General features: G+C 36.5%; 1 protein-coding gene across 2 annotated transcripts in view; it reads right to left on the bottom strand.

The window, feature by feature from the left end:
* LOC150094569 (integrin alpha-9-like) overlaps positions 1–20,557 on the bottom strand; it is an 806,800-nt gene that overhangs the window by 337,261 nt on the left and 448,982 nt on the right. For both annotated transcript variants that reach the window (XM_090411876.1, XM_090411877.1), the window contains exon 15: positions 17,692–17,852. In XM_090411876.1, the coding sequence (XP_090268002.1) occupies positions 17,692–17,852 (161 nt within the window). The remainder of the gene's footprint in view (positions 1–17,691; positions 17,853–20,557) is intronic.

The raw sequence follows: 20,557 nt of genomic DNA, 5'->3' as shown, positions 1-20,557 counted from the left end.
ATGTTTGCAGTCCACATGCCCTCAGCCTATTCTCATAACTAACATTGTACAGTCCTCATTTTCATTATCTACCTTCTACACCTTTTCCAAGGTTAATTTACCCTCCAAATCCCCAGTGACCAAAACTGAGCACAATAATCCAGATGTGATCAGATTAGGTAGTTATACAATGGAATCACCACTATTCTATTTCTGCCAGTCAGCCGCCTTCTCAGTATTGCAGCGGCCCTCTAGGTTACCATCACCACCTTTTCAACATATCCTCTAAACTTCAAATTTTTATCAATAATCACCCCATGATCCCTCACTTAATCCACTTCCTGCAGAACACATTCACCAGTAGAGTTTTCAGCCTCCCTTAGATGTATCCCAAATTTCAAAACCTACCCACAACTTTCCAACTATTCTTGTACTTCTCAACTATAATTCGAGGATAAAGTGGTTAGCCCTATGCCTTCCAAAACCTTATGATTAGTTGAATTAAACTGACATCCCCATTCATTTACTATCTGTCCATCTTATTCAAATCCTCCTGAAGAGCTACCACATCTGCACTATTAGAAACAACACTTCCCAACTTCACATAATCAGAAAACAACTGACTATTCTCCCTGTACTCCACGGACAATGTCATTTATATACAGGGTTAAACATTTATATGTCATTTATATACAGGGTTAAACAATGCAGATCCCAGTACTGAGTCCTGTGGAATTCCACTTGATACCACTCCCCCATACACAATTCTCTGCTATCTATCAGGTAGCCATTTCCTGATTGAATTCACTATCCTAAAATCTAAACCCATATGCTGTATCTTAAATATCAGCTTATCATATGGCACCTTGTCAAATGCCTATGTAAAATAATAAAAAGAAAAAAAAAATTGCAGTATATATGTTTCCCTCATCAACCACTCTTAAGACTTGATTATAAAAGGCAAACATATTACTAGAACAACAGCACACCTTAACAAATCCATGCTGACCCTTACAGATAAAATTATCCTCATCAGCACAATGCAGTGTAGACTCTCATTCATTTTTCCAAAATCTACAACTAAAGAAGAGATACAAACTGGTCTATAGTTTGACACTTCCACTCTGCCATCATCTCCAATTTATCTTGGCATCTTTCCCATAGATAAATTCTTATTGAAAAGCCAAATTAATGAAACTCTCAGTTGTTTAGCACATATTTGTTAAAACATATGGTGAAATTCCACCCAGCACCATTGCATTACTGAGATATAGAGAACTTATATTTGTGACACATTCTCCTCTTGCACTTCCAAACCTTCACCCCCTCCTCAACCCTCCAGTAACGAAACTTACATTTCCAATCTGAAAACCTGAACAAAGTAAAGTAATAATTAAACTACTCTACTTTTAAATCATTCACTCTAATCCCATATTTGTCTAACAATGTCATTCTTTCACAATCATTTCTCTTCCTACTGGCCACATAATGAAAGAAATCCTTTAGATTTTCTTAGATCTCAGGGATAATTGCTTCTCATATTCAAGTTATCACTCTACCATTCTAGTCACATGGCCTGATTTATATTCTTCATGCAGTCTATATCCATCTCATTATATCTCTTCAATAACTTTTGATTCACTTGTAGTTCCAATTTGATTTCCTTGGTCATCGACTTTACATGAAATCATGTTCTCTTTTTCACTCTAGATCTACAATTTTCCATTACTGGTAGTAAATATTTCTTTACTAATTCCTTTGCACTAGTGATATCTCACTTGCCCAATTCCTCCATCCATGGAACTGCCCCAGTCTGATTGCTAATATTATTATTATAATCACCTGCTTATAATGGACAAGAGGAAGAGTTTTAGCATTGGTTAGTACAGCCTCGCCAAAAGTTATAGGCATTAGTGAGAATGCCTTGGCTAACAGCAGATGATGTAGTTACAGGGTTAGAATGTGAAGGGTTTAGTATTTTTAGAGAAGATTGAATGTGTGTGTGTGTGGGGGGGGTACTTCTGATGATAGCAGATGAATTGCAGCCAAAAAGAATAGGAGATAAGTGGGAGGGTGGCTGTTCATTTGAAGCAGCCAGTGCGAGATTAAGGCCAGTGCGAGATTAAGGCCAGTATGACAAAATATGCAGTTGGTTGTTGCTATAGGTCAGCGAGTTTGATGGATCTGGAAGACATGCATTTCCAAATTAGTACAATGAGTACAGGTCAAGTGATTACTATGGGGGGACTTCAACTGGAGATAGAGACTGGAAGGAAGAAAGATCACATGGCAGTGTGATGGGTGAGAGTATTGGACCTGGTCACAGAAAGATTACTAGCAGTAATCAGGTCCAATGACCTGATTACTGCTAGTAAATATTTCTTTACTAGTTCCTCTCGTCACATTGCCCCAATTGGAGAAGGTGACCATGCGTTCTTGACTTCGGAGATGGTAAAATATGAAGAATATTCTGTCAAGAAGGGGATATATGTGGAACGACAAGGCAGGTAATTATAACAAAGCTTAGAAAGAAGCTTAAATCTGTAAGTGGCATAAAATACTGCAGGGTAAGGATGTTAGTAGTGCATGAGATATAGTTAAGGGTCATCTAGAGGAAGCAATATTAAATTGTATACCTAAGGTAAAGAGGGTTAATCAGGTAGGAGTTAGATGGATGAGTAATATCATTAAGCATGAGCTGTAAAAAAGAAAATGTTGTGGAGGGTATATAAAGAGAAAGGTCACTAGGAAGCTACAGAACAGTACAAAGCTCAGGCAAGAAGGGTTACCTGCATTGCAAGAAATGCAAAATTAGATTATGAGAAGAATCTAGCCAAACAGACCAAAGGAAATCCCAAAGCGTTATTTCTTAATGTGGCAAGTAAGAGGAAAATGACTATAGAAGATTAACCTTAATGAGTGATGATGGTCACAAGGGGACAGAAGCAGATAAAACAGTTCAGTTACTGAGTGGCCACTTTGCAAAGGTATATCATCCTAGTGAGGATACTGCTTTAACATATGTGACAGACAGTAACATGGGAACAGAGGTGGATGAAATAGAGGTTCTTAGGATACTGCAGAATCTCAATGTAAATACAGCTGTGGGATTAGATGGGATATCAGTTAGGGATTTGCAAGAAATGCATGGGAAGTAGCAGTGCCTCTGATTAGGCTCTTTAATTTACATCTCAGCTCTACCAGAGCTGAGACGTCTTGAGCAGGATGAAATTGAATTTCATATTGATAAGAATAACAGGTAAGAAAGTTTTAACACGAATAAAAGTTGAGCAGCTCTCAGATGTGAATTGTAGACTAAAATACACAAATATTATTGAAGAAAAAATGAAAGAGTTTGAGAACAGGAACCAAACCTTGGAGATTCAGTGACAAGCCTTGAAGAAAACCTTGATTGATTCAGTCAGAGAGGCATGTGGTGAGGTTGTCTGCAAGGATAGAAAAATCAGAACTCCATGGTGGACACAGGAAGTTAAAGAGGCAGTGAAGGAAAAGAAGAAAGCATATCAAAAGTTCCTGTCACATAAGTCAGCTTGTGCTCTTAGAGAATACAGAGACAAATATAAGAAAGATAAACACTGTGTAAAACTAGTTATGCAAAAGTCATGGGAAGACTTTCGCAAGAACATAGAAAATAAATATCAAGAAGGTGGTAAGATATTCTGGAGGTTGTTGAAGAAGCTTAGAAATGGAGGAAAGAGTGCTGTAAAAGGAATTAGAGATGATAAAGGTGACATGAAAATGGGAGAAAAAGATATCCTTAAAGTATGGAGTAATTACTTCGAAAAACTGCTAAACGAAACAAGCAGTGATGACAGCACAGTGGTAAAAAACACTGACCAAGCATGCAGTCAGGAATACATATCCATACTTGAAGTAGAAAAAGCCATCAAAGGCTTGAAATGTGGAAAGGCAGCAGGAGTAGATGATATTCGACCAGAAATGCTGAAGTATGGTGGTATAAAAGTCTTACAGTGGCTGCACTGCATAGTTCTCAAGGCCTGGATATAGGGACGAATTCCCGATGATTGGAGTAGAGCTCTCATATATAAAAAGGGAAATAAAACTGAATGTGAGAATTAGAGGTATTTCCCTACTGAGTGTTCCTGGTAAGATATATGCAAGTATACTTGAGAAACGGTTGAGAAGAATTGTGGAAGAAAAGCTTGATGAAGAACAAGCTGGATTCAGGCCAAATAGAGGTTGTTAGGATCAAGTCTTCACTTTACGACAAATAGTTGAGAAATCATGGGAATATAACAAAGATATCTATTTAAGTTTTGTAGATCTGGAAAAGGCATATGACAAGGTGCCAAGAGAGAAGCTATTCAATACACTACAGTTATAAGGTGTCAATGGGGAATTATATCAAGCAATTCTTAGTTTTATTTGAGTTGTAAGTCAGCAGTTAGAATTGAAGGAAGTACAGGAAGATGGTTTAATGTTAAATCTGGTGTGAGACAAGGATGTACATTATCCCCTCTGTTATTCATTATCTATATGGATCACATTATGAAGGAAAGTGGTATTAGACATGATATCAAAATTGGAGATGTTAATGTCGGCTCTTTGCTTTATGTGGATGATGTTATACTGATCAATAAATCCGCTACAAGTGTGCAAGATTCCCTGACTAAATTGAATAACTGTTGTAATAGATATGGTAGGAAGGTCAGCAATAAAAAGACAAAAAACAATGAAAATAAGCAGAATCATTGAAAATGTCAACTGTGTTGTGAACGGAGAACCTGTGGAACAAGCAAAATATTTCACCTACTTAGGCATGATTTTTAGTGAAGATGGTCAATTAAATATGGAAATAGACAACAGAATCAACAAAGCTGGTATATGGTAGGAAGTTAATTGAATAAATTCATATGGAATAAGAGAGAAATTAGTCGGAACACTAAATTAGCTGTATACGAGACAGTGTTCAAACCAGTTTTAACTTATGGATCTGAGAGCTGAGTCAGAAGTAAAACATTTGACCAAAGACTAGAGACTGCAGATATGAGAGTCCTGAGAAAGATTAGAGGTGTGAACAGATGGCATCAATGGCAATATCATATTAAAAACAAGGATACTAGGTAAGAACTTGACATTGTCAGCATCCAGGAATGTGTTAGCAGAGCTAATCTCATGTGGTATGGTCATTTAAACAGAATAGGTGAGGAAAGATTAGCAAAACAAGTGTTCTCTGCGGGTTCGCAGGAAAATGACCCAGAGGAAGATCAAGATATAGGTGGATTGATACTGTACAAAGTGCCTTAGACGACAGAAATATAATATCTGATAATATTGGAGTCTTGACAAGTAACAGACTGATCTCGAGGAAAATTGTAGATAGGAAGTTAGTAATGATGCAAATTTTTCATGTAGTACTATCATATCCTGTACACCCCTTGAGGGTACATGGCAGATGTACCCTCAAGGGGTGTACAACTTCCTGTATCCTCATCATGATGATGATGAGGATATAGGAAGATAATGATATAGGAAATAACCCGAAAGGAAAATTTAGTTGTTTGTTGATGATTGGAAATTAGGTAAAGTAATAGTTAATTAAGGCGATATGGAGAGCTTCCAGGACAATTTAAATAGGCTGTCTGTATGGGCAAAAGATAATGGATATCAGTTTAATGTGGAGAAATGTAAAGTTATGCATTTTGGGAAAAATAGACTACAAGTCATGTATCACATTAATGGCACTGTACTCCAGGAAATAGATGAAGCTAGAGATGTAAGTATGGTGGTAGACAGAGAGTTAAAGTTTAGAGGACATATTGCTAATGTAGCCCATAAGATTACTTGGCTACTGAAGAATACAATAGAATTAAGGAAATTGTTATTCCTCTTTATAAGGCCACATCTGATTTACTGTACTCAAGTCAAGTTTACCCTGGGGATAACCAGTGGAGGTGGATGCAGAGGCAAGTGACCAAGACGGTGAGTGGTCTGTGGAATGTTCCCTTTAAGGATAGATTGAGGATGTGTGGATTGCAGAATTGGTTGATAGGAGAAAAAGAGGGGATATGATAAGAACATTTAAGTTTCTTAAAAGGTTTTATAGGAGTGATGTAGAGGAAATATTTCAGCACTTGACTAGAAGGACCAGAACAAGGGGTCATCCCCGGAAGTTGATAAAGGTGTCGTTAGTAGTTGTGTGAGGACTAGATTTTTTGCTTGGAGCATTGTGAATGAGTGCAATGGGTTGCCGGAGTCAGTTGTGAGTGCTTTGTCTGTTCATGAGTTCAAGGATAGGTATAATAGATTGTGTGAATAGTTTGAGTTTCCTGCAATTAGTTCTCAGACTCCATGGAGGTGCCTGTATTATTATTTTTATTTTTATTTTTTTTATTTATTTTTTTTTAAAACATTTTATTATGTCTCAGTATAAGTTACATACAATTATAATATTTACAGTATTTACAATAAGGATTATACAGAATTTTTTTTCTTTTTTTTTTCTTTTTTATGTCTCAGGTGAATTGCATACATAGTTGCTGTAGTAATTATATATATATATATAATATTTATAATACATTACAAGTGTGTATAACAGATACTTGCAAGTTAGTAATTTTCTTCCTCGAAGCTTAGCAGAGCTTATCTGAGGAAGATAATAGATGACAGAGGGTGGTGGTTTCATGGTTGTGTTCCTATACTGGTCACAAGCCAGGTGTTGATTTTACTGTTTGTTGGTATGTGCTTGAAAGACTTCGACTGCTATTACAGTTTAACTTTTTTTTTTTTTTTTTTGTGCAAATAGGGTTGGATTTAGACATGGTGTGTTTGTTTCTTTGTGTTCTTGTAGTGATAGTTTTTGAGAGGGGAGGGGTGGTTGTCATAGGTTTGTGTGTGTGTATGTGTGGTGGGGAAGAGAGAAACAGGAATTGCTCTAATTTTCATTCTCGCTATAATATTTATATAGTGCCTGTTTCAGCTCTCTGTATGTTCCTAGGTTTCTGTTGTCGAACGGCAGTTTGTTTATCATGTCAGGTACGTAGAAGTTTCGGGTGGCTTTGCCGTGGTGATTGTTGTACTTATATGTTATGTAGTTTGTTGACTGTGGTCTTGTTATTTGATATGTTGTTCTGGTTACTCTATATGTTGGGCTGTAGTAGTGTTTTAACATGACTGTGTAGTGGCGTAAGTGTTTCACCTTAAATATTTTGTGTTTTGTCCATGCTTCCTGCATAAGAGTGGATTGTTCCCAGAATATCAGCTTTATCATTTTATCTTGCAACCATTGTAGCCTGTTGAGTCTGTAGTCTGTGCAGAATGTGTATGATGTGATTGCATATCTTAAAATGTTTTCACATAATGTTTTATAGATTAGTATTTTTATGTGGGTTGGGGCAATGTCTTTTAATCTGTATAGTTTGCTTGCTATTATCCTAAGCTTGGTATGTAGGTAGTTTGTATGGCTATTCCAACTTTGATCAGCATTGAAGTGAAGTCCGAGGTAGCGTGTTATTTTCACCTGTGTGATGGTTGTGATTTTAGGTTCTGCACTTTGTGTATAGGAGGATGAATGTTTGATAGTGAGATATTTAGTTTCTATGGGCAGGGTTTGGGGGTTTTTGAATATCATGAGCTTTGTTTTTCCAGGGTTTATATATATGCCGTTTTCGGTTAACCAGTTAGTGATTTGATTGATGTCGTGTTGCATATTTTTGTAAGCGATATTTGCATTGTTGTGAATGGATACTATGGTAGTGTCGTCTGCATACTGGAAGATTTTACTTTTTAGGGGGAGTTGGCTTATGTTGTGTGTGTGTATATGTTAAATAGAATGGGAGATAAGACAGCTCTTTGCGGTACTCCACAGGTTACATGTACCTCTTTGCTGTGTGCTGATCCTATACGTGTGATGTGCTTTCTGTTTTTCGTGTATGCTTTAAACCACTGGAGTAGACGACCTCCAATTCCGATATGGGTAAGTTTCGTTAACAAGGTTTTATGTGTTAGTGTGTCAAATGCTTTTGTTAGGTCAATGAATACCACTAATGTTATTCTGTTTTTATCCAATGCAGTGTTTATTAGATCTGTGAAATCTTCCAGGAGTGTTGCTGTTCCTTTATTTTTTTGAAAGCCATATTGTATTTTGGGTATGATTTGAAATTTTTCAACGTATGTGGAGAGTTTCTGATGTACAATGCGCTCCATGATTTGGTTGATTACAGGCAGCGTGGTGATAGGTCTGTAATTACTTATTATGTTTCTTTTTCCCTGTTTGTGTATGGGTGTGATTAATGCAGTCTTCAGTGTTTCAGGTATGTGTCCCATTTCGAAGATTTTATTTAACAGTTTTTGTATAACTGGAAGTAGGTTGGTTGAGTGTTTCTTGATGTCTTTTGGTCTGATTCCGTCTATCCCCAGTCCTTTGTTAGGATTCATTTGTTGACTTGCCAGTGATAGTTCTTCTTTTGTTACTGTGGGGAACCACATCGACTGGGTTGCTCGTGGACCTAGTGGAGAATGTTCGTTTGTGTGAGGAAAGGTTGTTTCTTGTAGCTTTTGGACAGAGTTCACGAAGTGCTGATTAAAGTTGTTTGCCAACTGTTTGAGGGAATTGGGGTCACAGGCAAAGCTGTGTTTTATTGTTTCTGTGGCAGTGGTTCTGTGTATATTGTCCAGCATTTCATTAATCAGGTGCCAGGTTTCCTTTATGTCATTCTGTGCTGTTAATTTGTTGCTGTAATAGTTTCTTTTTGCCATTCGAATCTGGGTTGTTAGGAGATTCCGTTTTCTTTTGTATTCAGCTTTTAAAGCGATATTGTTCGGCGACTTCTTAAGTTGTTTCATAGGGCATCTTTTCTTTGTATGTCTGTTAGTATGTTGTCTGTTATCCATGGATTTTGTTTCGTTTGGGGGCGTATTTTTATTTTTGTTAATGCTTTGTTATATATTTTGTTAAATGCAAGTTTAAGATTATTATATACAGCTTCAGCAGTCTAAAGATGCTATCTGCATCCAGTCTGTTTTTCTGATTTCATCGTTCACTATTGCTTCGTTTACAATGCTATGATACTGTTTTGTAGTCTCAGTGATTTTTATGGGTTCTGGTTCAGTGTGTAACTGCAATGCTGTGAAATAATGGTCTGCTAGTTTGCATGCTATGACGGCTGCTGTGTGGCTGTTTGGAGGGGCCCTTATATTTATATGATCAATGCAGGTTGAGGTTGTTGTGTTTCCGACTATCTCTTCTCGTGTATACGACTGTATGGATGGGGTTATGTTATATGCCGATAATAGGTCTAGGTATTGTTCTGTGTTGTTATTTATGTTCCTAATGTTTATATTAATGTCTCCTATTATTATCAAGTATTTTGAGGTGCCTACTTTCGTGGCTGAAAGCCATCTGTTTAGTTCTTCTAGGAATTTTGTGGTGCTTAAGTTGGGTGGTCTGTATATTGCGTTTAATATCAGGGAGTTTTCTTGTTTGATGTTTTTAATTTCGATGAATATGTTTTCTGTATATTCTAATTTATAGTTTATTTCTGTTACTTCTAGTTTATGTTTGGTAAATATTATTATACCACTGCCTCGTTTTGTTTGTCTGCAGTGTTTGTGTTGTTGGAAGTGTGGCATTTGGTAGGAGGATGCCTCTTCGTTTGTCGTAGATACTTCAGTTAGTATTAAAATGTCTATTTCATCTATATCTTCCTTCAGATAAGCTTGCAGGGTCAGCCAGTATTTTTGAATGCTTCTGATGTTGATGTGGAGAATAGATAGTCCTTTTTTTGGGGATTGTCAGTTGTTTCCATTCTGATATTGATTTCAGAATGTGGCAATTATCATGTTCCGGGGAGATTACGTCTGCTTGATGGTGTGCATTCATGTTGGTTGGGGTGCTGGTCTTTATGAGTTGTCAATATTCCTTTCAATGTGACAGCCTGTTGAGGTCATCTACAGATTTTATTTCGATTGGTTTTGTGTCTTGTGTCTTTCTAAGGAATATTTTGCTGTCCAATCCATATAAACTGGTAATTGTTTTCTGTTTTTACTTTCCTTGCTTGGTAGAATATTTTCTGATAGTGTGGAGTAAGGTATTCAGACAAGTATATTGGGGTGTTGTCGTGGTCTCCTTTCAGATCCTTCACTACTGGATTTTTAATCCTGCTTTTATAAGTGTAGTTTTTGTTAGGCTGTTGGTGAGTCGCACTACAATGGGAGAAGGATGGGTATTATTTTCTCTTTTCCTTTTTTGTGGTAACCAATGCACTGACTAGATGTCTCTTGATTCAATGGGAGAGCCGATTTTTTGGCTTAGTTGTATTACAGTGTCTCTTAGATCTTCTGTAGCTATTTCTGGGAGACCATTTATGAGGAGGTCATTTTTGTGCTACTGTTGGTTTGAGAGCTCGTACTGTTGCTTTAGAGAGTTTAGTTCTTGCCGTAGGTCCGTTGTCTCTTTAATTAAATTATGTTGTTTTTCAGTTAGCTCTTTGACGCAGTTTTTAATTTCTCTAACAGTCTGTAACATACCTTCTATCGAGTTATTATTAAATTTAATAAATTCCTCATATTGGTTGAATTTTTCTGTAATTTGTGCGGTATGTTTTTTAAATACTTCTCCAACAAAATCGATTAAACAGTCCTTTAGGTTTTGTAATCTATTTTCAAGTAATGCATTTAAAGATGGCTCACCTGGGTTTCTGTTGTTGATAGCTGTTTACTACCTGTGGTTGTTTTCTGCATTGGCTGTTTTCCGCCTGCGGTCGAAGGCGACGTTCCTTTGTTGTCTCTGCAATGGGGACACTTCCACTTGTCACGATTCTTGTTTGATTTTCGCTGCCAAGTAGTCTCGGACAATACTGAACATAAAAAATGCATGTTTCTTTGGCAGTTCCTACATGTTATGTGGTTTTCTTCCCCCATTAGGTCTTCTTGGCATTTGTAGCACTTCATATTTCTTGTTTGACAATCTTGCTGTATTTTCTAATATGGCGTCTTCCTTTGTTCTCTTCTCGCGTAGTTGACCAACGTATACTTTTAACTTTGAATACTTATATTTTACTTATTACTTAACAGATACTTATAGTTTTTACATCTATATGTTCGTCTTGAAGAACAGAGTTCACTGATGTACTTTAAATTTTAATTCACAAGAAAAGATCTACTTTGCAACTTAAAATATGGGCGCATCGAAATAGCGTGCTTGCGACGGCTTGCTGCTAAAGCGCCCTCTCTTATAATAATAATAATAATAATAATTCCACATAAATTCTTTTCTCCACAATACTTCTACATGTGTATTCATCCCTGAAATTAAGACTATATAGTCATCCTCTCCAGCCAGGGGAAGGGTGTCTTCTGAGTTCTATTGAAATCCCCAATGCTATGAACAATTCCAAAACTCTTGAACCTCGTGTTCTTTCTGATACATATTGCTTATAACATTTTTTCCCTCAAGAATTTCAGAGTGATCACTCATTTTGTTTGTACCTGTCAAAATCAACTGCCAAAACATCTTCCATTGTCTCAAAATTATTAATGTCATTTCTTGCCAAATAATTCATCCTGAGAGGGCACATCTCATCACATCATAAGTAATATTCCATCACCATGTCTGCCCTTGCAATCTTGCAGAAATATGCTACACCTTGCTAGTTTTACTCCTGTTAGTATAAATTCCTCCATTAACCATATATCACTGATCTCAATAATCTTTGGAAAGGCTTAAGCTATCAATGCCACCCATACTAATACTCATGGCATTTACATAAAGAAACATCAGTGCAGTGTCAGTATTTGTTATTATTCCTTCTAGACTCTACTGGATTCTTCATTACACAATACATTCCTCCTTCTCTCAAGTGACTAAACCAACAATATACCACTCCTGTCACCTTGACAACTCCAGTTTTCCTGCACTAACACTTTCATTCATCCAGAGAACAACATTCTCTTCATATGCTTATGTTCCTCCTCATTGAAATGCAGTCCATTCCTTGCATACTGCTTTCTTCTACCCTCCATGTATCCACATAAACCAGGCTTCTCTTTTGACATTCCTGCTATTATGCCATCCTTTATGGAGGCTCTCCTTCTGAACTCTGCATTATTGTACCTGGGTAGCATGCTCACTATCCTCCCTCTTGCACTCTTCTCATATACAACCTCAGATCTCTCACCCCTTCATTTCATACCATATTTCAGGCCATTTGTGCCCATTATAACAATCATCTGATCCATACTTTCACCTCGCTTAATTGCCATAGTCCTATCCTGTTCCTTCAAGCAAGTCTCTAGCATTCTATCCTACACATCACTAATCACTGAATCTCCATACATCATACCTCTGGCTCTTCTGCCATTTCTTCCATGCTCACTTGTATCTCTCTCTCTCTCACTTCCCCCCTTCACCCGATATGCTCACTCCTTGCACTCTAACTCACTCCTGTCATCTCTCCATTCCTAGCTTCTGCACTCTCACCTTTTTTTCATTCCATCTCTTTTCCTGGTTCTCATATTCTCTCTCCTTTTATCATTCCCATGACACTCTCATCATGACCCTTGTTTGCTTTACATTAGGTAAACTCTCTAGTCTCTTCTTTCATGCTTCTGAATGCATTTGTAATATGTTTCACTTTTTCTTTCAGTAGCTTTCTCTCTCTTTCTCCCCCCCAAACAACCTACTGTTGTTTGCCATTCACCCATTCACATCTATTGCATTCCCTAATGTTATCTTCCTTTAAACTGACTCATCTTCCTCATCAACCTTGATCACACTACTGCTTCCTCCCTCCTTTGGCATTTACTTGCTACTGACACATTGCCAGACATCATGTCATTCAACTCACCTGCCACATTCCTAACAGCTGGGATGCAAACGTGCCACAAGATCTCAGAGTATACTGTGTAAAGTGTCTTTAAATAGCAGCAGGTGTGTCACCAATGTATTGGCAAACTGAATTATGGTAGCCACCATTATTCATACACAGCACAAAGGACACCATACAAAATACACTAAATAACAAAAAAAAAAACAAAATGTAAGCTGCAGACAATCACTATGATCTAATAAGATAAGATTACCTGTAAATTTAAAACAAATATTCTAATAATTTATATTATTTGTCAAACCATTCTGATTTTTACTTTGATCAGAGCATTTAGAGGAGCACAAAAAGATAAAATGTGCCAAAATGTTGCAGTAACTCTTCTCTGGCTGGCAGAAATTTAATGAAACTTGATTTTTAGAATTATATAGAAAGCAAAGCTGCTTTTGGTGACTTTTAGAAAACACGTGAGAAAATGCATAAGCAATTCAAGTTTGGTTTTGTACTGCATTTATACGTGAAAAATTTGGCAAATGATATTTAGCATGTAAGATGTCTGTTAAAAATTTTTAGTTATGTCAGTTTTGAGTACAATCAGATAATTTATAGTGGTAAAATAAAGCAAAATAAATTATATGCATAGAGTATATAAGCCAAAAATGGGTTGACGTGTCATAAATGGTTGTAACTTTTGGCACACACTCATTAAGGTTTTATTCAAGTACAACCACTTGGTGGAGTTGTTTAAATAATATAATTCTATTACAGACATGTTAGTAGTTTCATGAGAACATTTTCAACCTTTATTTTCAGTAAAAGTTGAAGAATAATATAAACCATGAAATAAGTGGTTCTTTCTTTCTGCACCTGGTGCTGTCTTCTTCCATTACTTTTTCTGTTAGTCAAATTATTTCAGTTGGACTACTTTAATATTAAAACAAAATCATCTATAATATATAAGCCAAAAATGGCTTGTAGTTAAAAAAAAAAGAACTTGGGTTTTATTGGTCATTAATAAATAAAAAAAACATAAAAAGATACCCCAACTCTTTTGACAGATGATATCTTTTTTTTTTTTTTAAATAAAAAGAGAAATCATTATAGTATTAACTATAACAGTGAAATGTGGTCATTAACTGTTTTCTAGAAATGTTTGGAAATGACTGGCCAAAATGTTAGTCAAGTATGTAAAGCAATCTATTCTAATTAATGATTTTTAGATGTCATTTTGGAAAAGTCCTTGGTTTTTAATGAGGGAACCAAGTGAATGAATGATAGTGGTAGATTCTTAAATCTGATGAGAAAGGCTTTCTTCAAAATGTGGCATAGAGGCTTTGTCCTAATCGATATCATGATGTGCAATGGAAGAGTGGTAAGCCATCCCCAATTTTTCCTCTCAGTTAGTGATGTGGCATGTAATAACAGACAGGAAAAATCAAGGCTGGCAATACCACCTTTCCAGTTCACATCATGATATTGATTGAGATAAAGCCTCTATGCCACATCTTGGAGAAAACCTTTCTTGTTGGATTAAAGAATCTACCCTCATAATAACTCTCTGCCAGGAACACAGTGATCATAAGACCTCCAGAATCCACATACTACAATATGGAAGAACTTCCTGATGTCCTTGACATAGCGATATTACAAAATATTGTAATGTACTCCATAGCGCAATTGGAAGAACGACGGTACGTTGCACCCTTTGATTAGAAAAGGCCTAAGTTTGATTCTCGTCATGATGGGAGGAATCTTTATGTGGACTTTTTCAATCGAAGGTTAGCTGATCTCATACGGAGGTAGCAGGGTTTTTTTTCTCCTGCAAAAACTCGGGTTTTTCATCCCAAATACAGACAAATCAGCCCTTTAGAACACATGTAATTTACATACAAAAAATACTAGCTATGGTGGTTGTGGGCAGTAGATGGCGTTGATGTAGGTGATTGGTAGTAAAGGTTCTGTGTAGTAGTGGAGACAGAGTGTTGTACAGTAGGTGTCCTCCCACGACGAGTCTTCGGACTCCTTGGAGGTGTCACGAATAATAATAATATTGCACATCAATGCCAAATAAGTATGATGGACAAACTCAGCTCTGAACACAATCCACTTTTACTCCAACAGGACTTACAACATGATAATAACCCAAACTGGGTCCCAACTATCAACTGGATAAAATTAACAGCTCCTCTACATGAATTTGTTGGCCCGGTTCCAGCCATTGACTTGAAGTCAAAAACTGATGACTCAATTTCAAGCCTAGAAAAGCAGATAACAACTACATTAACAGCTGCTACCGTGGATGTGCCATGCACAAACTCTGACTGACACTCAGATGGGATTAAAAACTTGATCTGTGAAAATAACAGAGCCAGGCATTCAATACTATAGAATGCTTGCCCCAGAACACCAAAAAAAAAAAAAAAAGTGCTCAATAGGGCTACAAAAGAATTTCGATATGCACTTAAAAATTATCGAAATCAATAGTGGGAGATAAAAGTTCAGTCCTTAAACACAGAGGATTAGACAATTTGAAAAATGACCAAAGCTCTATGAACAGACTCTAAAGCTCTCCCACCAGTCTATCGTGAATGTGTTACAGTTTACCATGACATAGACAAAGTTGAAGCCTTTGCTGACAGTCCAGAGAAGCATTGTAGTGCAAATCTGCAAATCTACACCATTCAGATATAGACTTCAACTTTGTCTATGTCATGGTAAACTGTAACACGTTGGATGGAGTTTATGTGCTAAAAAGGCACATAAACTCCATCCAACTGACATCATCTGCTGAGGTGCATGAAATCATAACCAAACTTAAGAATAGAAAAGGTCCAGATGGGATTTCTAACAAAATCATTAAATGCCTACTACATAAAGCCATAATGCACATTGTTGCTATTATTAATGCAATATTAAAATATCATTACTTCCCTACATGATGGAAAGTAGAAGATGTGCTTTCCTGACTAGGAAAAATAGCTGAGAGAGCTAAAAAAGACTGCATAAATTCTTTTATAGTCTAAAAAAGAATGCAGTCTAATAAGACTGCATAAAGCCACTAAAGAATTACTTTTCATTCCTGATGAGCAATTTGGATTCGGGGAGAACAACTCCACTGAACAAGTTCTCAGAGGCATGGAAAATATCAGCGTAAAGTTCAACAGGAAGATAGAGGGACAATCTTCCTGGACATTGCCAAAGCATTCAACAAAATATGGTATGAACTTCTTTTCAGACTCCTGCAGGCCAAATTCCCTCTGTGACTGGTCATACACTTATCTCTGAGTGAAGCTACAGGGAATTAGATCATCTAAATGCAGCATCACTGCTGGCATCCCCCAGGACTCAGTTACTATCACCTCTGCTATCCACATAGCTGACATTCCACACACAGTTGCCACCACAATGGTTCTATAAGCAGATGATGCTGCAATATGGTTGACTCTTCCTGCAACGTAGATAGGCAACTGAGAAACTGAAAAACACAGTCTCAGCACTAGAACAATGATTGAAAAAAGACAATTTTCAAAAAATTCAAAAAATGCAAACATGAGAAGGGCAGTGCCATTCACAAGAAGGTCAGTGTCCCTGGACAGTGAATTTTTCATGTTTGGCACTCCCATGGGAGTTCCATGAAAACTTTGGGATACTAGATAACTGAGCTGCTAAGCACAGAACACTAACTGCTGCTATACAAAATGCTGATTAGACCAGTCCTGATGTATACTTCACCTGCATAGTCACAAACCCATTTCAAACATTAGCAAACTACAGACAATCCACAACAAATATTTACAAATAGCATTTAACACACCATGATTTGTAAGAAATATACAGCTTCCCCAAAAAGCTGATTCTATGCAAAAAGGCTTCAAAATTCTTTGCAAACGCTGCTATCCATCCTAATGCTCTAATCCACCAAATGGTAGACTATAGTGAGCATCATCCTGCAAAATACAGACATCCCTAAACCATGCTGAACAAGTAAGTTTTTTTAAAACCCACTGCCAAAAGCCCAAAATTGGCAAGCCAAAGGCTTAATAATATTCAAGCTCATTAGTCTACCACCTAGTAGTAAACTAAGACAAATACCTCAGGATAAATATTCCAAAAAAAAAAAAAAACATACTGAACAAGCATTCTTTTTGTGTGTGTATTTACTTATTTAAAAAAAAAAAAAGAAAAAAAAAAAGACTCACTGGTAGTCAATAGCCCATAATAAGTGAGCCAAATGTTTAATAATATTCCTTAATCCAGAAATTTCATTGCAAATCCAACAAAGGGATAAAGGACCACAGGTCCAATCAGTCCATTGTGTCAGAACAGTTAACAGTAACTTTAGTATCTCTTCTAGGTCTGGCTCACACTGCTCCAGTGAAGTAGAGCAGTTCTGCTCAGTAGCAGGTTTTTGCCTACCACTTAATAGAACACCACTGAGTTTTGTATCCTGTAGTGATCCATTAGGGTCACTCAGTGAGTTTAGAGTGCTCTTGGAGCTCACTCAGTTTTAGGAGAGAGATACCCCCCCCCCCCGCACCTTAACACTAATTCAATAAAGTTTAAAATTGGTCTGGGTAGTGGCCTTTCCCATGATGCATAGCATTATACACCCCTAAAAGAATGTGTGTCTTGCATTATGGAATACTAAGGCAATTAATGTGAAATCATTAGCTGCTATATACAAGTAGCTTAGTCATGAAGATACTTCACAAGTAAACTTCGTTTACTTGCGCTTCGATTAAACAAGAATATAATTTCTCGACATCTTGAATTTAAAAACCAAAGTGTTACGTAGCACACCTCATTAATGTAGTAACTTATGTAATCATTATAAATGTGAAAAACAATCAAATTATTATTTAAAAAGTCTATAGCGAAACTGTAATAATTTTAATACTTTGCTTACCAAGAGTATCCACAACATGACTGCCTTCATATTGGAGACAGGTAATTACACTAACACAGGGAATGTACTTTCCTTTGTAGAGACAGTTTGTAAGATTTATGTTAACTTGAGAGGGTATAAAAGTAATATTTGCCCACAAATGTTTTACTGTTGGCTGGGACCTGCAAAATAATGGGTGTTACAGTTTAATTATGTTTAAACAGGAATAAAAAAATTAATAACTGGCATGAGTATAAGTGACACTCTGGATGTCAGGAAAATTAGAACTACTTCATGAGGAAATGAAGAGAAATCGGTGGGATATACTAGGATTGGCAGAGATGAGATGGACATCATCTGGAGAGATCAATGGATGCGAAGTAATATGGTCAGGACATGACACCATGCACGAAGCAGGAATTGGCTTCCTTCTTAGCAAAAGAGCTCGAGAGGCACTGTTAGGCTACAAACCAGTTAATGAACAAATCATAGTAGCAAGATTTCAGGCAAAGCAATTCAACATATCAATAGTCCAGATATATGCACCCACATCTGACAGCACAGATGAGGATATTGACTTATTCTACAAAGATTTGACAGAGACAATAGAAACAATACCAAAGCAAGATGTGCTAATTATTGAAGGAAATTGGAATGCCAAAGTTGGAATAGATAATGATGAACGAGAAAGAAATGAACGAGGTGAAAAATGGTTAGAATTTGCTGTGGACCACGAGATGATGATCTGTAACACAAGATTCCAACAAAAGGAGTGTAGAAAATGTGGACATGGCGATCAAATGATGGGAAAACCAAAAACATGATTGATATGATTAGGATTAAAAGAAGATGGATAACATCAGTACAGCAATGTCGAACTTTTCAAGGAGCAGATATAGACTCGGACCATAGTTTAGTGATTGCAAACATCAAGTTGAAATTTAAAAAGAAATATAAACCCCAACATCAGAATAGAAGAAATACAGCATGAATAAGTGAAGCAGAAATAGGAAGGAGGTACAGAACAGTGTTAGAAGAGAAACTTAAAAGTGTGGAGAAAGAAAAAAACTCGAATTTAAGAATGAATTTGAAAAGAGTAATGAAGGCGATAGAAGATGCAGTTGAAGAAACAGTACCAGAAGAAATGGATTACACAAGAAACACTGAAGTAAGTACAAGAGAAAATAATGTTGAAGATAAGAAGGGATACATCAGAACAAATAGAAGAAAGTGTAATGAGATTGAAAAAGCAATCAGAATGGATAAGATAAAATGATTAGAAGCCCAGTGCAATAATATAGAACAGCACTATGGAGAGCATAAAACAAGGGAGGTATACAAAATGATCAGAGCCATTAATAGAAAGTGGCAACCAAAACAGACCACAATTAAAGATGATAAAGGCAAAGTATTGATGAATAAAGGAACAACTGTACAGCGGTGGACAAGATACTGTAGTGAGTTATATGAAGAAAATTTAGATTCAGATAGCTTTGGGAAACTGACTGAAGAATTGAAGCAGATATCACCACCAGGTAATGAGCATGATATGGACATTTTAAGAGGCGAGGTAGAAAAAGCAATAGGACAGCTAAAACACAACAAGAGTCCTGGTAATGATAACATTACTGGAGAAATTATTAAATATGGTGGTGAAAGTATGGTTACAGAAATGCACCAACTATGTAATATGGTATGGAAAGAAGGGAAAATGCCAGAGGAGTGGGTGAAATCAATATTAGTAACATTATACAAGAAAGGAAATAAGCTAGAATGTAAAAATTATAGAACAATTGTCTTGATAAGTCACCTTGGTAAAGTGATGCTGATCATATTGACAGAAAGATTGAGAACACAATTGGAAGCATACCTTGCAGACGAGCAAGCAGGATTTAGGAAGGATAGAACTACAATTCAACAGATTTTGACAATGAGGTTAATAGCAGAGAAAGCTAGGATAAAAAATAAAAACATATATACTTGCTTTGTTGATTTTCAATAAGCATTTGACAGTATTGACCAGAAAGTGACATTAGCAGTTCTGGAATCCTATGGAATTGATAAAAAACTAATAGCTATATTAAAAGATGTTTATCAGAATGCAGTTGCAGCAGTTAGAATAGGTGATGATTTGGGGAAATGGTTTAAAACAAGCAGAGGCGCTAGACAGGAAGACCCAATATCACCAAGCATTTTCATCGCACATTTAGAAAGAGCAATGGACAAATTGAAGGAAGCTGCCAAAGGAATATCTGTACACGGAATGAGAATTAACAATCTGAGATTTGCAGATGACATTGTTATTATTGAAGAAGACGAAAGAGAACTACAAAAAACACTGAAACTGTTAAATGAGGAAGGGAAGAGATTTGGACTTGTTATGAACTTGGAAAAAACAAAGACAATGGTATTTGGTGAGAAGAACATGAAACAAAAGATACAGGTGGATGGAACTGATAGAAAATGTAGAACAATTCACATATTTGGTATGTAAACTGACATATAACTTGGACTGTAAAAAAGAAATAAAGATCAGGATTGCAAAGGGAAGAACAAATCTGAAGGCCATGGATAACATCTGGAAAAGTAAAGTGATCAGTCTGCAAACAAAACTAAGAGTACTGGAAACATTCATCTTCAGCGGTGTACTGTACGGATCTGAAACGTGAGTAATAAATAAAGAATCAAGAAAAAGAATTTTGGCATTTGAAAGAACTTGTTACAGGAAGATTCTAAGAATAGGATGGGTACAGAAAATCACCAATGAAGAGCTCTAGCAGAAGATACAACCAAAACAGAATCTAATGCAGAAGTTATAAAATGGAAGCTGCAATTATTTGGACACATCTGTAGAATGAGTGAGGACCGGAAGATAAAGACATTCATG

The sequence above is a fragment of the Typopeltis vanoorti genome, chromosome 22, assembly GCF_054136105.1.
Source record: "Typopeltis vanoorti isolate ZY-2024b chromosome 22, IOZ_Tvanoo_1.0, whole genome shotgun sequence".
In the NCBI taxonomy this organism is placed as follows: Eukaryota; Metazoa; Arthropoda; class Arachnida; order Uropygi; family Thelyphonidae; genus Typopeltis; species Typopeltis vanoorti.
This window is presented reverse-complemented; position numbering and strand designations above follow the sequence as displayed.